At 43.0% G+C, this 18320-nt stretch overlaps 1 protein-coding gene across 3 annotated transcripts in view; it reads left to right on the top strand.

Moving 5' to 3' along the window:
* PRAG1 (PEAK1 related, kinase-activating pseudokinase 1) overlaps positions 1-18320 on the top strand; it is a 47409-nt gene that overhangs the window by 20290 nt on the left and 8799 nt on the right. For all 3 annotated transcript variants that reach the window (XM_073219075.1, XM_036997474.2, XM_036997484.2), the window contains exon 4: positions 7316-7473. In XM_073219075.1, the coding sequence (XP_073075176.1) occupies positions 7316-7473 (158 nt within the window). The remainder of the gene's footprint in view (positions 1-7315; positions 7474-18320) is intronic.

Consider the following 18320-nt stretch of genomic DNA (forward strand, 5'->3'; position numbering starts at 1 on the left):
AATCTAACCAGGATTATAACCAAATGCTTGGTAATGTGAATCAGACAGTCTGGTGTGAGCTCCGGAGGGGATAGCATAGTCAGAGAAGACTGACATGGTTGGAGGGATTTGTCGGTAAGTGATCCACTGGGTCTTGAAGATGGAAAAATTTGAAAAGGAGAGCGAGTTCTTTCCTCAGAACCGGGGTGCAGAGGGGACCAGTGTGCAGGGTGCTTTGGGGATAATGAGAGACTAGCCCAGTTGAAGCACAGGATTATGAGAGGAAGCAGTGGCATATTAACCAAAATGGTGATAAATTTTTTCCAAGCCAGAAATCTAGGCATGTGTTCTAATGTAAAGACAGTGGGTGCCAGGGATTTATTTGAAATTCAGAGTGTCACAGAAAATCTGAGGGGGGAGTTTCTGCCATGACAGAGGACCTGAGTTGATCCAGTATGGTAGCCAAGGCTAAGAATACTCACAAGAGTTCAGCCATCATTATGAGAGCAGTTATTTTTAAAAGATCTTGAGTCAAGGTGCTCTGCCTCGAGCTGCAGATCTTTTCTGAAGATATGGATAGAACCCTCTCTATCCTTTTTTGAGAAGAGTCAGGTGAATATTCACCTGCCAGGTTGGCATGTCTGCTCATCCTCAACACCTAACACCGTGCCCAGCACAGAGAGGCAGTCGGTGTTGAGTTGGAAACCTAGGAATGGTGTTCAGGGTAGACAGGACTGGGGGACACATTGCAGGTAATACAGGCATAAGATAAGTAGAAAACAGACTGTTCTTTTTCACCTAGCAAACCTGGTGTTTCCACATGAATCATTTAACAATTTTGATTTGATGTGGTGAAATCGTGGAGAATAAATATGGTGAATCTTATGTGTTTTAGAGTGTATTGGAATTGCTTCTAATGAGGGATTCCGGTGCGACAAAAAATTGCAGGTCACAGAGGCAGAGCCGTCCCTATTTTCCTGTGCTTTTGCAGGAAGTGCATTTTATAGAAAAGTCAGAGAGGAGCCGAGGGGAAACGAAGTGCTCTGGGCTGGTGAGTTCACAGCACTACCGGCCTTTGAGGCCGGCCCTCCATCCTCAGGGCTGCTCCAGGGGACCCCGCAGTCAAGGGCCCCACCTGTCACAGGGCTCTGGGAGGCCATGCTGATGAGGACGGCACCGCTGGCCGGATGGTAAGAGGTTCTCATTCTTCGGTCTAGGTGTAACTTGATTGATTTGCATCTAAAACCAGTCTGCTCTCGCTTCTTCTGGGTAATGTAAAAAAAAAAAAAAAACGTATATAGAATTTTCTAAAGCATTTGAACTTTCAGAGCTCTCTCAAAGGACTTCTCCAAGCTATCGCTAAACTTAGCAGTGAACCTGACCAGTCCAAAGACTTGGTGGTCTGAATGTGTTACCGGGGTCTAGAGAGCTAGTCTAAAAATGGACTGGTGTTATTTGAGTTTTCACAGCTTCTGCACCAGAGGCAAAAAGCTCTCCACCAAATGAATGTGAACTGAACAAAAGTCAGGGCCGTTAAGAATGAAAGTTTGCCTGAGTCACACTTGGTTTCGTCGTGCTCTCGTATGAGGATTCTAAGCAGGCATGTGAAGTGTGAGATACGGTTTCTGCCGCACACTGGGACCCGGCATCTGTTAAGAATTTCGGACATTCTGAAAGCTGGGGGGTATTTTTAGACGAGGCTTGTTCCTATGAATGAGGAAGTCTGGCAGATGGCTCTCTCTTCCGCCTGGATTTTTTTTTTTTTTCCAGCTTTCTACCAATACAGTATGGAGAAAACTCTGGCAGGGTTTCTTTCTCTAAGGACAATGGGGGGAAAAGGCATTCTGAAAACACTGGGCAGCAGCTGCAGGGCTCCATCTTTAAGGACACTGGCCCGGTAATTCACCCAGCTCTCCTGTGGCTGTGTCTAATCAGCGAGGAGGCAGGAAAGGAAGTCTGAGCAAGAGCGGGTCGTTTATCACACGAGCGGGCAGAGACATCTGTGCAGGCCGTGCGCTCGCTTCAGCTGATAAGAATGTTACTCACCACCCAGAGAGGAAAGACCAGGGTGTGTGGTTTGGGTCCGTGGAAGCCACTTCCTTAAAGTACAGGACATCAGATTTCATCTTGTAGATGGTTTGTGCTGGTTTTATGAAACACAAACTATCATTTGTGAGGTAAAAGAGCCCCTAAACACAGTAAGTGTAGTTTTGGTATGCATTATTACCTGCACTTGGATTGTCAGTTGGCTTTATGTCTGACAGAACAATCCGTTGGGGCTCTGAAAAATCACCTTTGGAATATTAAGCCTTTTCCAGAGAGTCTTAAGAAATCCTCTGCAAACACAGACTGGAGACACACAAAGCAATTGGATCGTCATTCTCTGCTTGGATGACAAGCTTCTCCTTTCATTTTAAAATCTGATGTGGTTTTTGCTCATTCCCTAGTTAAAGTGACTCTTCTCCAAGAGTGCATATTACACAGGTTTCCAAGGTGGCAGATTTTTGATGCAGTTCATATCAGAGTCCTCACTCCCAAGATTTTGCTATGAAGAGTAAGGATCGCCTCCAGTTCCCCTGAGCATGCCAAATGCCTACTTAGTTGCCTGGTGGGAACCTGGGCTTCTTGAGCTTTTGTAATACAGAAGCAGCAGTAATATTGCCAGGAGCTATGAAAACATGAATGTTCAGCTTACGGCTTGGATACCAGGGTGGGCTTTACGAGGCACCCCACTTCAGTGTGTGTGCGCGCGCACACTGCAGAGAATTTATCCTGCATTCCTGAGAAGAGTCTGGTTTTGTCTGCATTCACTTGGTGACTCTTCAGAACTGTGACTTCTCCCTCATTGTGACTAGAGCCAGAAGAATTAATCCCCAAAGTCTCAGAAGACTTGTTACGTCTGAGAAGTAGTTCTTCCCATCCAGAGACTATTCTGTGGTGGAACCAACCCTCATTGAGCCTGCCTGGCCCTCTGTGGGGTCTGATGGAAGCCCGGGTTGGTCATCTTTGCGGTTCTAAACTTGCCTTTTAGAGGTTTAGCAACAGATCAACAGGAGTGGCTACTCCTGGGCTCATTCAGGAGCTGGTGATTTTCTGTCCTTCTAGAGATGTTCGTTTTGAGTTTATCGATTTCAAGCATACAGTGAAGTTCAAAGATTAACTGACTTTCATGTGTCACCCTAAGATTTTTTCGATTAACATTTTACCATTTTAGATTTTTTGAAATATTACCAATATAGCGGAAGATCACTCCCTAGCCAATTTCCATTTCCGTGTCCCATTGCTACGCAGAGTAATCACTATCCTGAAGTTAATGAGTATTAATTCTGTTTTACTAGATATGTAATATATAGGAGTATATAGCTTTTTTATATGCATTTAAAAGTACATTAAAATATTTAAAAAATATATAAAATGTACATAAATGGTATCAGTGTATACTTGAGACTCTTGTGAGCCACTTTTAATATTCAACATTTTAAGAATCATGTTGGTACATTAAGATCAAATTCATTTATTTTTGAGTGCTATGTAGTATTCTAAAACTGTATTACAATGTATTCATTTCTGTACTGATAGACATTGGACTGTTTATGATTTTATTTTTGCATTTAGTGATACTCTGAACAGCCTTGTCCATGTATGAGAGTTTCTCTAGATCTGTAGTGTACAGTAAGTACAGTCATGACTAGCTTAAAATGTGGCTTGTCTAAATTGCAATGTGCTGTTAAGGTAAAATACACACCAAATTTCAAAGACTTAGAATGAAAAGAAGAATGTAAAATATCTCATTGATAATGTCTATACTCATTGCACATTGAATGACATTTTTTATATATCTTCTTAAGCAAAATACATTATTGTATAAATTGCATCTATAATTTGGTTACTAAAAGATAAAATTATATATATGACTTACATTATATTTCTATTGGACAAGGCTGCTCTAGATCAGGAGTCAGGTAATCTGTCATGCACAGGCTGGCTATTGGTGTTTATAAATAAAGTTTTATTGGAAAACATGCCTATTCATTTACATACAGTCTCTGGCTGCTTTTCTGCTGCAATAGCAGAGTTTAGTAGTTACAACAAAGACCAAATGACACATAAGCCTAAAATATTTATCATCTGTCCCTTAAAGAAGTTTGTTGACTCCTGTTCTAGAACAGTGATTTTTAACCTTTTTAAAACCATGACCCTCAAATAGAAATATACTTAATATCATAATCCAACACACACACACATCTGAAACAATAGTTTCACAAAACAAAGTTTCATAAACCCTCATATTTTCATATTTTCTGGTCTATTCTGTTTTGTTAAAATAAACTTGGTCAATACACTGCCACGATTCACTACACTGACGTAGCCATTCATTCACTGCTAGTGATTTGACTAATGGTGGTCAAGTATATATACTTAAAAATGGAGTAACTAGGTTACAACAATGTGCATATTCAAGTTGATATGGCTTATCAAATTGTTATCCAGTGTGTGTGTGTGTGTGTGTACATACACCAAACTAAAGTCCTACAGACAGTGAAAGTTCCCATTTTCCTACATCCTTTATACCTGATAATTGCCAGACTGATTTGATAGGTGTGGAATGGCATCTAATTTTATTTGTAATCTGATTACTAGTAAGGTTGATCATCTTTTCATGTGTTGATTGGTCTTTCCTGTTTTTCTTTTGTGAATTGCCTGTTCCTATCCACTGAATACGGACGGCCCTTTTTTGAATAAGGTTACATGTCTGTCTGTGGCATTTTTTAAATATTCTAGATACCAATACTTGATCAGTTATGCAGATTGCAAACGTGGGGGTTTCCCACTCACAGGTTTGATTTTTTTCACTTTAGAGTCTTTTTCTGCTTTTGTTAAATAGCTGGTGTATGAGTAAGTACCATGCATAGATGTGTCCATCCTTCCATTCCTGATGCAACACTACATTGTTACCATGTCCAGACACCCTGTGTCTGGGATCTCTATCCACACAACAGTGGTCCCAGATTTATCAGAAACACATCTTTACTGATCCATTTATACTGCAACCAGGTCGAGCTGGTTTTACAGGGAAGTTTTAGCATTCTTTCAGCGAATACATAATCTCTCTTATACAAACTACATGAAATAATTGAAAAGGGGAAGAAGTCACCCAAGTCATTTTCCAATTCTAATTCAACCTTTATACTGAAACTAGAAGAACAGTAGAAGGAAGAAAAATGATGGACTCACCTCACATTTGAATGGAAATATAAAAATCCTTAATTAAATATTAGTGAAACTGAACTTAGAAATGTGTAGTACAGTGGGCAAGCATGGATCAATTTCTTTAAAGCTGTCAATGTAACATCACATGAACAGAATAAAGGAGGAAAACAATATATTGTTATAGATAGAGAAAAAGCATTTGATGAACTTCAATAAACTATAAATGATTTAAAAATATAAAATGTTAGAGAACTCGGAATAGAAATGCACTTCCTTAATTGGATCAAGAGCACCTACTAAAACCCACAGCAAAAATGCACTTCATGTTGAAACATCCCTGTACTGGCCCTGCTCTGGTGTTGAGTTCCCACCACCTGAGAATTTTTCTTTATTCCAGTGCATTGCTGTTATTTGAAATAACTCTGTGTGCACATGTGCATTCACACATACACACATTGTGCATTTTTTACTTTTATCTATTTATATACACGTCATCGAGTGTTTTTCTAAGTCTGTGTCATGGGGAGCGATGCCAGCTCAGCAGTTATGGTGCTCGAACTTCTCCCTGGGAGATTTTCTGAGGCTTAAGTGCAACAGACCCTGGAGACCACTTCGAGGGGACAAAGTTGTTCAATTGCCATGGCTGGCTTCTCTCCTAGACTAAGGAGTTGTTATTCACAACCTCAGGTCTTGGCTTCATCTGAGAAAGCCATTTTTAATGAATCTGATGAGGACAAAAATATTTTATGAAACTTTCTATGATTACATTTTGCCAGAAGGTGAAATAAAGATAATGTACTGCCATAGCACTTCCTAAGGATTGGCTATTTCAGTGATCCCCACCATAACATTGAAGTATAAGAATACTATTCATTGCAACACTGTTCTCACTGTTGTAAATTATGTTTGAAGGCTTTAAACAATTTTAAGTGTGGTTCTGAGGGCTGGGGGTGGGGACAGGGACATGTTCCTGGAGAATACTTGTCATGGTAGCAAACAAACTTTCTCTAAACTTTTCTGTTAATAAACAAGGGATTCTAGTAATGGTGAAGACCAGTACAGGGCTTGGCAATGTTGAATGCAAAGAACAACTGATAGTTTCTTGACTGTAAGGTCATGTGCATTAAATAAGGCAATTCTGATGCCAGATCAATACTGCATTATATATTTCCTACAGCACATATTGAGATATAGATCTGCTGTGGTGGGCATGGGAATGTCATCAGGAAATATCAGTCCAGACAAATCCAGGTCACCACCAACGGGGAAAGAGCTGAATTGATTGCAGTCTGTCTCCCTTCGTGGTGAGAATGTCAGGTCGGAGTGAATATTCATGTAGTCCCTGGAAAGGGGGAAGGAGGAATCAATGAACTAAACAGTCTACCTAATAATGGCACTTTTCTTCAAGGTCAGCGGGATAGAGGGGGGCCTTTTTTCTTGAACTTTGTGTTCCTGTCTCTGATATGCTGGCAGAGCTGTCTTAGAGATACAAGAAAAGATTTCATAAAAAGCCAAAGGGCAGATTCTGTAGTTTTGAAATAAGGGTTATGTTAACATGGTTCTGTCTGAGCATTGCACTAGGAGTCTGACTACAACTGAAACGAGGTTTTCCTAATTCTGAGGAGCGACCTAGACCTTTTGACGCTCTGTCAAGAGAGTAGCGGTCAAAAAAATAAATCTCACACTTTAGTCCTAATTTGCAATTCACTTGTTCTGCGATCTTGCTAAAGCTATCAATCTCTGTATATACATTGGCTGTATGATAACGTTTGGTTTTTCTTTGTAGAGATGTTAACACAAGCTATAATAGATGACAGAAATGTCTTGGCAGATGCGGTCAGAGTATGAAGGTAGTTCCATCAAAGTCATGATTTTGACGTTTGAGTAAATTTAACAGACTCACTTCTGCCAATGAAGAAATCTCCTACTATTCAGATACATAAGATTTCAGAGCCCCTATTCTCTCACCCTAAAATCTTTTCAAAACTTGCTAACATTGTTCAGGCTTCATGTAGATTCAGCATGCATAGGCTGACATTGTTCAGCATAGTGGAGGTTCATGATCCATGGGCCTGGTTTCGAAATAGCAACAAATTAATTATTTTTATGTTCCTACACTTTCCAGGCATCTTTTAAAAATGAACAAGAGCAGCTCTGATTTGGAAAAAGTGAGCCAGGGCTCTGCAGAAAGCCTGAGCCCATCCTTCAGAGGCATCCATGTCAGCTTCACCACGGGCTCCACGGACAGCCTGGCCTCGGACTCCAGGACCTGCAGCGATGGAGGTAACAGACTCGACCTTGACTTAGATTCTCCCTAGTCTAGGAGGGCAGGCTTGGGGCTGTTGCCAGGGTTCAGAAGGGCTGAGCTAGCCCTACTGTGTTGGTCCTACTTTACCTATGAAGTAGACTATGCCAAGGAACAGTTGAAATTAATTCCCAGTTGAATGTATGGCAAGGCCCCTCCTCCCATGCTGGCATCTCCAGGGATACACAATGCACGTGCTAACCAGGTGGCAGGAGGCAGAAGTTGAAAACATATTGAAAGACTCCTGATTCCTTGGAGAATGAGCCATCGAGGTATAGCTCTGCTGTCCATTTCTGTCCCCAGGATTTCAGGATTAGTTCTTCAGAGATGGGGTACATGGCAACCACAGATTTTCACACTCTGTGTGTCTCTCCCTCATGCATGCACACACTTACTTGGACACAGCAGGTGCTCACATAATGTTTGTTGAATTTAAGCATGCAAACTTCATTAGGCTACCATCCATCCCACCTTCTTGACAAAGCTGTAAGGCATAGGAGGTGGGGAAGGAACTGTTGTTTTGCTGTAGTTGTGATGGGTAGTGTTAAAATCTCTCACCATTTGCACATATGTGCATGTTCTGTCCCCATTTCTTATACTCATGTTGGCATGTTAGGTTTTGATGTGTGCTTACATGAGTCCCTTTCTCCCTCCTGTGGGAGTATTTCTTCTCAGCAGGCAATTTTGGAGTAGATGGTTCTGTTATAAATTTATGGTCACCAACATTTTCTGTCTAAAATATGAGGATTGCTAAGCATATGTTATAAGTCAGTCTGTGGGAAACCTCCTGATAGCTCTGACTTAAAAACAGGAAATATCTTCATCTTGATTCAAGTGGGATGTAGCAAAGGACGGTTTTCTTTTCTGCAGCTTTTCCTGGGCTTCTATCTTTTCCCTTTTCCCGTCCCATTGTGCAAAAATTCCATGGGGCAGATTATTCCATAGAGGGCTGGCCTGGGCGCGTGAGCCATTCGACCCTTTGCTGGTCAGCCCTGATGGGCTCTCTTGGTGGGTGCTGACCTGTGCTGAGGGAGCAGTCCGCAGTGTGGCCCTCCAACAGCCACTGGCCGGCTGGTGTTGATAACTGGACTGAATTGCTCAAGCACTTTGCTTCTCAGAACCAGCAAATGATGGTGTTTGCTGTTGGGCCTTTGAAGGGCTAGCTAGGAAGGCGAGATGAAAACACGTGGTAAGATGACAGGTGGGTGGATGGGCTAAGCTGGGAAACCGGGCTGCCCAGAACATGAATGCTTAAAAGGGCTTCCAGAAGAGAAAGGAATCAGTGAGGGCCGATGGAGGCGTCAGGGAAGTCTTTTCAAGAAGATGGGACTTCAGCTCATGTCTCAAGTGTGGTTAGAATTGAGGGAGAGAGAGAAAGAGACGGAGAGAGGGCTTTTCGGGTCAAGGAAACAATAAAACGGGCAAACGCATACCGTTAGCAGCACACATGGGGAAGAGGTAAGACCAGGCACTTTTCACTGGGAGCCAGTGAGGAGAAAATGGGACATAACGTCGGTGGGAAGCTGGAGGCTGGATTGTACAAAGCTCCTGCAACCAGTTTGTGGAGGTGGGAAACCGGGAGCCACTGGGTGTTTATGAGTAAAACGGTGACACCCAATCCAGACATTTTTGAATGAAAATGAATCCATTTTCATGGTTATTCCTTTATCATGAGCAAATTATTCCGTGGAAATGGACATCAAAATTTGCATTCCTAGATCAACAAAAAGGCATATACCTTTTTTCCAAGACTCTGGCTCCCACTTTCCAGCACACCGTTTCTATCTGCTGCTCTTGCCTATGGCTCTGTACCCGAAACCAGGCTTTGAAACTGGCAAGAGACCAAGGGCATTCTCTCTTTCCTTGTTTTTCCTTGTTAACATCTCTCAAACTTTAATCTGGAGAATATCCAGGACCACTCACTGGTCATAAAATGTGAGAAACCCTTCCTTCAGCATCTCTTCATTAACCAAGGCAGCTTGCTTTAGATCTGTTACTGAACAATTACCTTGCAGTCCCATGAATCCTTACTCACTTTTACCCATTTACCCATGAAATATTTGCCCATCATGCCTTTTGATACTGGACTGAATTGCTCAGCACTTTGCTTCTCAGAACCAGCAAATGATGCTGTTTGCTCTCTATCGGGACTATTTGGCATCTAGTCCCAAAGCTGAGAGAGTACATCAAAATAGGATTGGGAGAATTAGTTTAAGCTGAAGTTCTTGGAACCAGAATGTAGTGTCTAGCTCCCTACTCTGATACATTCAGTCAGTAGGTACCATTAGACTATACATTTATTTTCAACGAGAATTCACTCATGAAAACAACGTGTTTCTTTGACTCTCTGCAACCGCCGTATAGTCTGGCTTGAGTGAGCTGAGCACAAAGTCATTCCAGGCCATGTCATAATAGTGGTTTGTGTAAATTTCCTGGAAGCTTGTCAGGGTTAATGGTCAAAATTAGTTTTCTGCTACTCATGCTTCGTGGCCAAAAAAAAAAGTTTTAGATTTTGTAAGAAAAACAAACATAATTGAAATCTATAGCTTTGTTGTGTTTTGAAAACAAGTTTGTCTAAATTTTGTTTACTAAGTATCATTTTTGTATCAATATTAATTATACCTCTTTATGCTTGTATTGCATTTCATAATTCTCACAGCGCATCTGTTACCCCATTTGTCCATGTGGGCAGTTTAATTGAACAGTGAGTCAACTCAGTGGAAGCAAAAGTCTGTCTAAGCAGTTGTTTGGTTCCTGTTTGGTTTGGAAGGGACAGGCTGCATGTGTTGGGACAGATGCCTGAATGCTGCCCAGGGGAACGTTTTCACTGGTGAATGGATGGATGTGAGGGGAAATGATCAGCTAAATGGTCTTCAGGTAAAAAAGGTGATCAGAAGACTTATGCTTTAAAGGGTGACTTTTAACTATGCAAACCTAATGTCACATTAAGAATCACTGTCCTTTTTGATTTAGGATAACATTAAGATTCAGTTCCACAGTTTAGCAAACATCCTGGATGCCAGGTCCCCGTGTACAGGATACTAGAGAGTGCTCCGTTGAACTGAAGCTGTTGGCACAAGCAATAGATAAGAGGAGTAACTAACTATACAGTGCGTATAGGTAGAAACCTGCGTGAAAATACATGCCAGGTCGGTGATGTTATTCTTGTTTTTATAGCTAGCAAGCCCGAGATACAGAAAGTGAATTAAATATCTTGGCAGTAGCCTGCTTGCTTTTCTCAAAAATAATGCCGAGAAGATTTTTTGAATGTATGAATTAATTCAGTCATCGATGCAATAGGTACTTATTGAATGCAAACCATGTGTTGGATATACTTCTTTTATTTTTATTTTTTTCTCCCCAACCCACCCTGCATTGGATACACTTTTAGATGTTGAAAATACAGCAGTACAAAATATGTCCAGTCCCTTCGTTCAGGGAGCTCACACTCTGGTGGGGACAGACAGACAATGAGTGAGTCAGACGGCAGTACGTGCTGCGGGGACCACGGAGCCAGGGAGGAGCTGGGGAAGGGTGAGAGGACCTGCCAAGGGGAGAGACAGGAAGTCCACAAAGATCAGCCATCGGTCGGAATGAGCAACAGCCTGACCTTCACTGAGCATTTGCTCCCCACTCAGGCTGTTTGTTACCTGAGACTCTAAGAAGAAACAGTATTTTTTAAAAGGTAGTCTTGATAAAGACACCTAAAACTCACTAGCTAAAAACAGGGTATTTTCTGACTCTTCAGAGGCTCGTTAGAATACTTAATCCTAAATCGATAGATTCTAATAAAGTACACTGGTGTTTCGCTCCAATACAGCGCGGCGCTCCTCACCCCCATTCTCATGGAGACAGACCATGGGCCCTGTTTGGGGAGGTCACTCTTAGGAAGGGATGAAGAAGCCATCCCAAAGGAAAAGAGGCTCATTTTTCAGACTGTGCCCTGAGCGCTTACAATATCACGAAAGTGAAGCTTCATCCTAGTTTATACCTTTAAACGGAATTCTAAAATACGTATTATTACTTCAAAAAAGTCAACATGTCTATGATAAAAAATTCAAACAGGAGGGGAAGATCTGAATGAAAAGTTAAAGTCTTTAGATACCCCCATTCCAGCTTTTACCACCACTTTGAACATTTTTTTCTGTATCATTACAGAAATTTTTATCCATATACTAAATATTATAAGCCTCAATTCTACACATTTTTGAAGTCTTCAAACCAGAGCCTGTAGATCTACATCATTTTTCTAATGCCACGTATTTTCATTGTATGAATTAGTTAAACCCTTATTATCAATGCCTCTTTAGGTTATTTTCATTATAAGTGCAGTAAGATCCTGTGACATACACTGAAATTATTTGGTGAACATCTCTGCAAGATAAAGTCGAATAAGAAGTGGAGTTGATATGTCGACATGAAAATGCGTATGCATTTTAAATAGATCTTACCAGACTATCCTTTAAAAATGTCCATTTATGCTTCCATCGATAACAATATGGAAAGGCTTTGAACTAACTTTTAATTTCACTGTTAAACTGGAAGAAAACCCTTAATGATTGTGCTACAACAGGGGATTGAAAGATCATGATTGTGGAACCACACTTGGGCTGTAGGTGTGGAATATTTTCCACACTGACACAGTGCATCTCTTCTTTTGCATGTAAATCACATTCACATCTTCATTATTGTCTCTTGGGATGATTAAGTGGTCCGGAGAGACTCCTCGCAAATGCCACATTTTCTATCCAGTTGTAAAATGCTAATACTGTGCTTCCATTTCCAGACAACATTTACGTTCTGCAAAAAACAAGGGTTCCTTTTGAAGGAATGCTTGCTGCCTTTTAAAAAAATTTATTTTTAATATTTTTGAGTTGAGCCTATTCTGACTGTAGAGCCAAACAAGTGGTAGCACAGTTTTTCTTTGCAGGAAAAAGTTACACGAGAAGCTAGAACATCCTCTCTATGCCCACCCTTTGCATCCTCTGGGGGTGAGGGGAGGCGTCTGGCAGAGCCTGCTAGACTGCCACTTCTGTGTGACATCGGCAAGGGGCCTACATGCCAGTGAGATGGCTTTAGTTTTCTCACCTTTAATGGGAGGGGACTAAATGAGGCCCCAGGGCAGGGGTGAGGTTTTCTCCATTTGCTTTGTTGCCTGTGCCTTGTTCTTAGTAAGTCCTCAAGAAATACTGGCTGAATCATGCATAAATCTATACAGCCATTTCCAGTATACAATGTTATCTTCATTAAAAAGAAACAACAATCCATAGAACACTACGAGTTTTAAAACAAAAGAAATTTCTATCTGTTTTATCTACTTGAAGTTGGATAAGAGTGAGGCACAAAAGCTAAAAGTTTGGACTTTTAGCTGGAATCTGCCATTTGCCTCCACATTTGCTGTGGCCCAGCTGCTGTCAGCAGGCAGAGCTGGGCACCAAGGGATGGGCTCATTCATATGCTCAAAACTGGACTGACCACTTCCTCCCTAGGCTGAGCGCTCACTTGGGCTGCAGAGAACAATGAAAGTATCTGTTAAAACCCAGCAAGAAGTGAGGACTCTGTAATAAGGAAGATGTTACAATACTACCTTTGAACTTTAGGCCTGCATTTCTGCAAAGGAATGAAGCCATTTTTTGCAACTATTGAAATCCTGACTTCTCTTCTCTGCTTTCTAAATATAATGGCACAAAACTACTAGACCTTCTCCTTGGTCTTTTTAAGATCCCACCCTGTGCACCATATGTAATTGTACTTCCCCACAAGAAACACTTTTTCGGCTCTGAATCATGTGCACTAAAGAGAGGCAGAGGCGTTTTACCTTATAGGCAGCTACTGGCTTTGTATGCAGAACTGGAATCTGGAAGGAAAATTTAGGAACCCAGATTCGGAGTTCTCTGGCCCAACTGTATGCAAATTCATTAAAACCTACCAGTGATGTATCTGAGGTAAGCAAACTTCCCAGAAAAACATTTTCTATCCTCACCCTTTCTCCCTCTACCTTCTCCCTCTTCCTTGTAAGCCAGAATTTGGAATTGGTGATCTAACACCAACATCAAACCAGGATATATTTGAATTTGTCTTATGGCCATTGGACCTGAGAATATGAACTGTTGGCCAGTTTCTCGGGACTTTTTTAGGCCCATTTTTCTAAGTCAGTGGTTTGCCTGTGAACTTTGAAACTATTTTAGATGTCAAGGCATATTTGTTCTCTCTTCTTTCTGGCTCTTCTGAATGCCATGTGGCAGCTGCTGCAAATAGTAAGACTCTAGCTGCGATGTTGCTTACAACTGTGTTTAGGAGGAGGTTCCCCTCTCATGAGAGTCAAGAAATTGGAAAATCAGAGCAGGTCTTCAGGGGTGCCCTCTGATCCCATGGGACTCAACTACTGCTTGTCCCACGTGGAGAATCACAGTGTCACCAAGAAGGGCCACATGTTAGCATCTATTTCAGAGTAGCCCTAAGAATATTAACAGCTGAGATGTTACATGGTCCTGAGGGGCCGGGGTGCTATCAGAGTGAATTATGGTCTTCTCACCAACTATGGTTCCACACCTGAAGAGTAGCTTTAAGAATCCTTCAGTTCAAGACAGTTCTCCACAGAAGAAATTCAGATGGCCAACAGGCACAAGAAAAGATGCTCCACATCGCTAATCATCAGGAAAATGAAAATTAAAACCACAATGAGACATCACCTCACACCAGTAAGGATGGCCAACATCAAAAACACTAGGAACAACAAATGCTGGTGAGGATACGGAGAAAGGGGAACCCTCCTACACTGCTGGTGGGAATGTAAACTAGTTCAAACATTGTGGAAAGCAATATGGAGGTTCCTCAAAAGACTTAAATAGAAATACCATTAGACCCAGGAATTCCACTCCTAGGAATTTACCCAAAGAAAACAACTTCTCAGACTCAAAAAGACATATGCACCCCTATGTTTATTGCAGCACTATTTACAATAGCCAAGATACCGAAGCAACCTAAGTGTCAATCAGTAGATGAATGGATAAAGATGTGGTACATATACACAATGGAATACTACTCAGCCATAAGAGAGAAACAAATCCTACTATTTGCAACAACCTGGATAGAGCTAGAGGGTATTATGCTCAGTGAAATAAGTCAGGCAGAAAAAGACAAATAGCAAATGATTTCCCTCATTTGTGGAGTATAACAACGAAGCAAAACTGAAGGAACAAGATAGCAGTAGACTCACAGAAGGGACTAGCGGTTACCAAAGAGAAGGGGTAGGGGAGGGTAAGTGGGAGGGAGGGAGAAGGGGATTGTGGGGTATCATGATTAGTGTACATGGTGTGTAAAGCGTCATGGGGAAGATAGTATAGCACAGAGAAGTAGGGACTCTGTGGCATCTTACTACACTGATGGACAGTGACTGCAATGGGGTATGGGGGGGACACGATAATAAGGGTGAATGTAGTAACCACATTGTTGTTCCTGTGAAACCTTCATAGGAGTGTATATCAATGATACCTTGATAAAAAAATAATCCTTCAGTTCAGAAGGATGTCTCAGGTCTGAAGGTGGTGTACCCGTTAAGAGAAGTAGGCAATTTTTTTTCCAATACAAAAAATCACGCGATGCTCAGCTATATGGGTGAAGGACATGTTTCAGGAGAGCCTCGTGCCACTGGGTAAGGTTTGTGTGGCTATGCTCCTGACCTGCTGTGGAAGTGCACGGTTGGGGTTTTGGATCAAGTGCCATCCGCCAATTAGTCTGTGCTTTATGCAGTGATTATTGGCCAAACGCATAGCAACCATGAAATAAAGAAAAATGCACCAGCGCCCGTCTAATGCCCTGTGCACCTTGCCAGATTTGCCCAAGTAGTTATGGGATCTGTATCTGTTCAAAGGCACGGACTAACACAGTTCCCACAGGAAAGCAAGAGAACATGCATAGGGTAAAGAAGAAAATCACTTCGTTCCCACTGCCTGCACACATATGAGTTATTTTTGTGCTAAAGCAGAACCTCTGGATACTCTTTGGTAATCTAGGGAATAAGAAGTGGTACAGATTATTTTTTGATAAGATCCTTGCTCTCCTTACAGACTGGAGAGTTTTCCAGGGCAGCTGTGAGAACTGGAGATAGGAGGGGCATGTTGAAGCTGGGGAACCATCTGCCTGGAGGTATTTTATTTCAGGGGCAGCTTTGAGACAAAATGCATCTTAGGAGAGGCTGAAAATGGAGAGAGTGGCTGAAATGATCAACTGTTAGTGCTGGAAGGCACCTTCACAGTGATGCAGTCTGGTTGGTTTTTAAATGAGGAAATGGCCTGGTGAGGTGGACAGTTAAGTAAGGGTTCATCCTACCAGTAAGGACAGGGAGATGAGCGTAAGGCTTAAAGAGGCGTCTGGCCAAGAAACTGATGTGTCCAAAACCTCCCTGGATAGCTGGACTGGGGACCAGAGGGCCAAGTACAGCACTGGCTAGGGATGCTGACCACACTCCACTCCCTCCCTTTGCCCCCATCTTCTGTGTGTTGATAATACAGTGAAAATCAGACAGCGGGCTTCTGCTGTCCAGAATGCAGAAAGGCCAGGAAATAGTCATGTTTCTGCCTGGCCGCCGTCCTGCTCCCCATCTGGGTATTGGTGGCTGAGGCTTGGTGTCCTTGCAGAGCCCACACCTAAGGGGGTTTGTACCTCCCCTTTTCAGCCTAGGAGCTAGTCCATGACCCTCCTCCTCTCTCAGCCGTTTCTGCTAGAGGGAGAAGGAGGGAGTGAATTGGCCACCCCAGTCCTCATCTGTCCCTGTTGCCCACTGAGACCCTGAGAGGAGAAAGACTTGTTCTGGGGCAGCATGGGGCAGGGGACCCATGGGCCCCAGGGTGTCAGAGGCTGCTGATCCACTGCGATCAGATGTACCCTCCTCTGGCTGGCTGTTCTGGCGTGCCCCTGTTCTAACGGTTGAGGGGAGAGTACAAGGGCGTGTAAAGCTGTCCAGTCCTGGCTGAGCCACTACACCTGATTTATAATTAACCTGGGGCTCCTGGACAGGACATAAATCACTTGTTGCTGGCAGGCACCCCGCCTGTCATTAGCAATGCGGGGTGACGTGGGAAGGAAAACTTCCCATGATCTCAATAAACCCTGGGAAGCAAGAGAGATTTCCTACTGCCTGAGGAGCACTGGGCTCTCTCCGGATCTGGGGAGAGATGCTGGAGCCAGGAAAGGGGTTAGTGGGGGCGGGGGGGGGGGTGCTGTGGCCTTGCTCTGCCACGCTGGGCTTCTCTTTGCACGAACCTACTGGTTCCCAGCTTCTGTGTTCAACAGGCCGTGTGCAGCAACCTTGCCCTCCTGTGAACTTTGTGTTCAGAGTCATTCTGGGCAGGAGCCCCCCGCTGTCACTCACTGTAGCTGTTCTGCTGGGTGAGGCTGGGGCTGGGTGTGAGCAGCTCCTTGCCCAGGCAGGATGAGCCCTGAGGACGTGGTCACCCACCTCGCTCCCCAGAGGGACCCTTCTCCCTAACAGAGCCTTCCAAGTAAGGAGGCCCCATGCTGCTCTGAGAGCTGGGTGCCGGTGCTTGGTCCACAACGGTCCATTCTGCCCTCATGTGGGTTGGAGAAAGCAGGGCTGCACTCAGTGTGGGCACAGAGGGTGGTTAACTATTCAGGAGCAGCCCATGAAAGGTCACGTGCACCTGAGCGGGGTGACACTCAACCAACAGTGTGCTTCCTTGGGGGCCTTGCACCCCTTCCCTGGGCCTGTGTGTTTGTTGTCCCTCTTTTGTCCCAGTCATTCTGCGGGACAGACAGGGACAGAGAGGCTGTACATGCCCTGCCCCGAAGGTGACACGGTACTGCACAATGGAGGCGGGTACACAATAAGAGCCTATTTTCTTGAATCTGAGATCCTTATCTCTTTCATATTTTAACCTTCAGGATGATAGGATGCCTTTGATAACCTAGGAATATAGTTCATGTTTCTTTCATCCTCTTAAAGGCTGTTATAAGAATAGTGGGTACATCTTCCATTTTTGGAGTGGAAAAAATTACTGTTATTTCAGTTTGCCCTTTTCTGTCTCCAGTGTCTACACCTTTTTCCTACATGTTTTTTTTTTTTATCTAAACTCTTGTTTTGGTGTGAAACCTCCATTTCCTACATTGGTACAAAAATCTCTAGTCTTTGGCTGTCTAAGTCTCTGTCTTACCACCTGTTAGGTTTCCGAATGTCCTCACGCTCAGTGGGGCCTGTGGCCCTGATGGAACCTTCTTCCCCCAATGAGATTCATCTTTGTGCCCCACTCTGGGGACCCCGGGGCTTGGGAAAGACTCTCTTTCCCTTAAAAATGTGTTTCTTCATTTATAAAATCATGTTCCTCTGCCTTTTGAAATGTCTGTGGGCCTACTGTGTCCCCCCAAGCCACCAGGGTGTTTATCAAAACTCATAATACTACACTCTAAAGAGGGGGCTTAGTGTAAGTAAATTGTACCTTCTGTAAACCTGACTTTTTAAAAAATCCACTCAAACCACACATGTTCAGGTTCATTGCTGTTCCGGCATTATTTGCAAAATACTAGAAGCAACCTAAGTGTCCATCAAGAGGTGACCAGTTAAATAAATTACAGTATTTATATATGATGATTATTATGGAATAACTGTTAAAAAGACTTAGACCTGTACATCTGATGTGAAATAGTTCCAAGATGTAGTGGCAAGTGGAGAAAAGCAATACTGCAAACGGTGGGCACCATTTGCTGTCCTTTGGGTATAGGCAAGGCATTGGGGATTGCCTTTGTGTGGGGTGTTGAGCATGTCTCCAGAAGGACACTCGTGGTCTCCTCTGATGAGGGGGATGGGGTG

This window comes from Manis javanica, chromosome 12, assembly GCF_040802235.1.
Source record: "Manis javanica isolate MJ-LG chromosome 12, MJ_LKY, whole genome shotgun sequence".
Classification (NCBI taxonomy): Eukaryota; Metazoa; Chordata; class Mammalia; order Pholidota; family Manidae; genus Manis; species Manis javanica.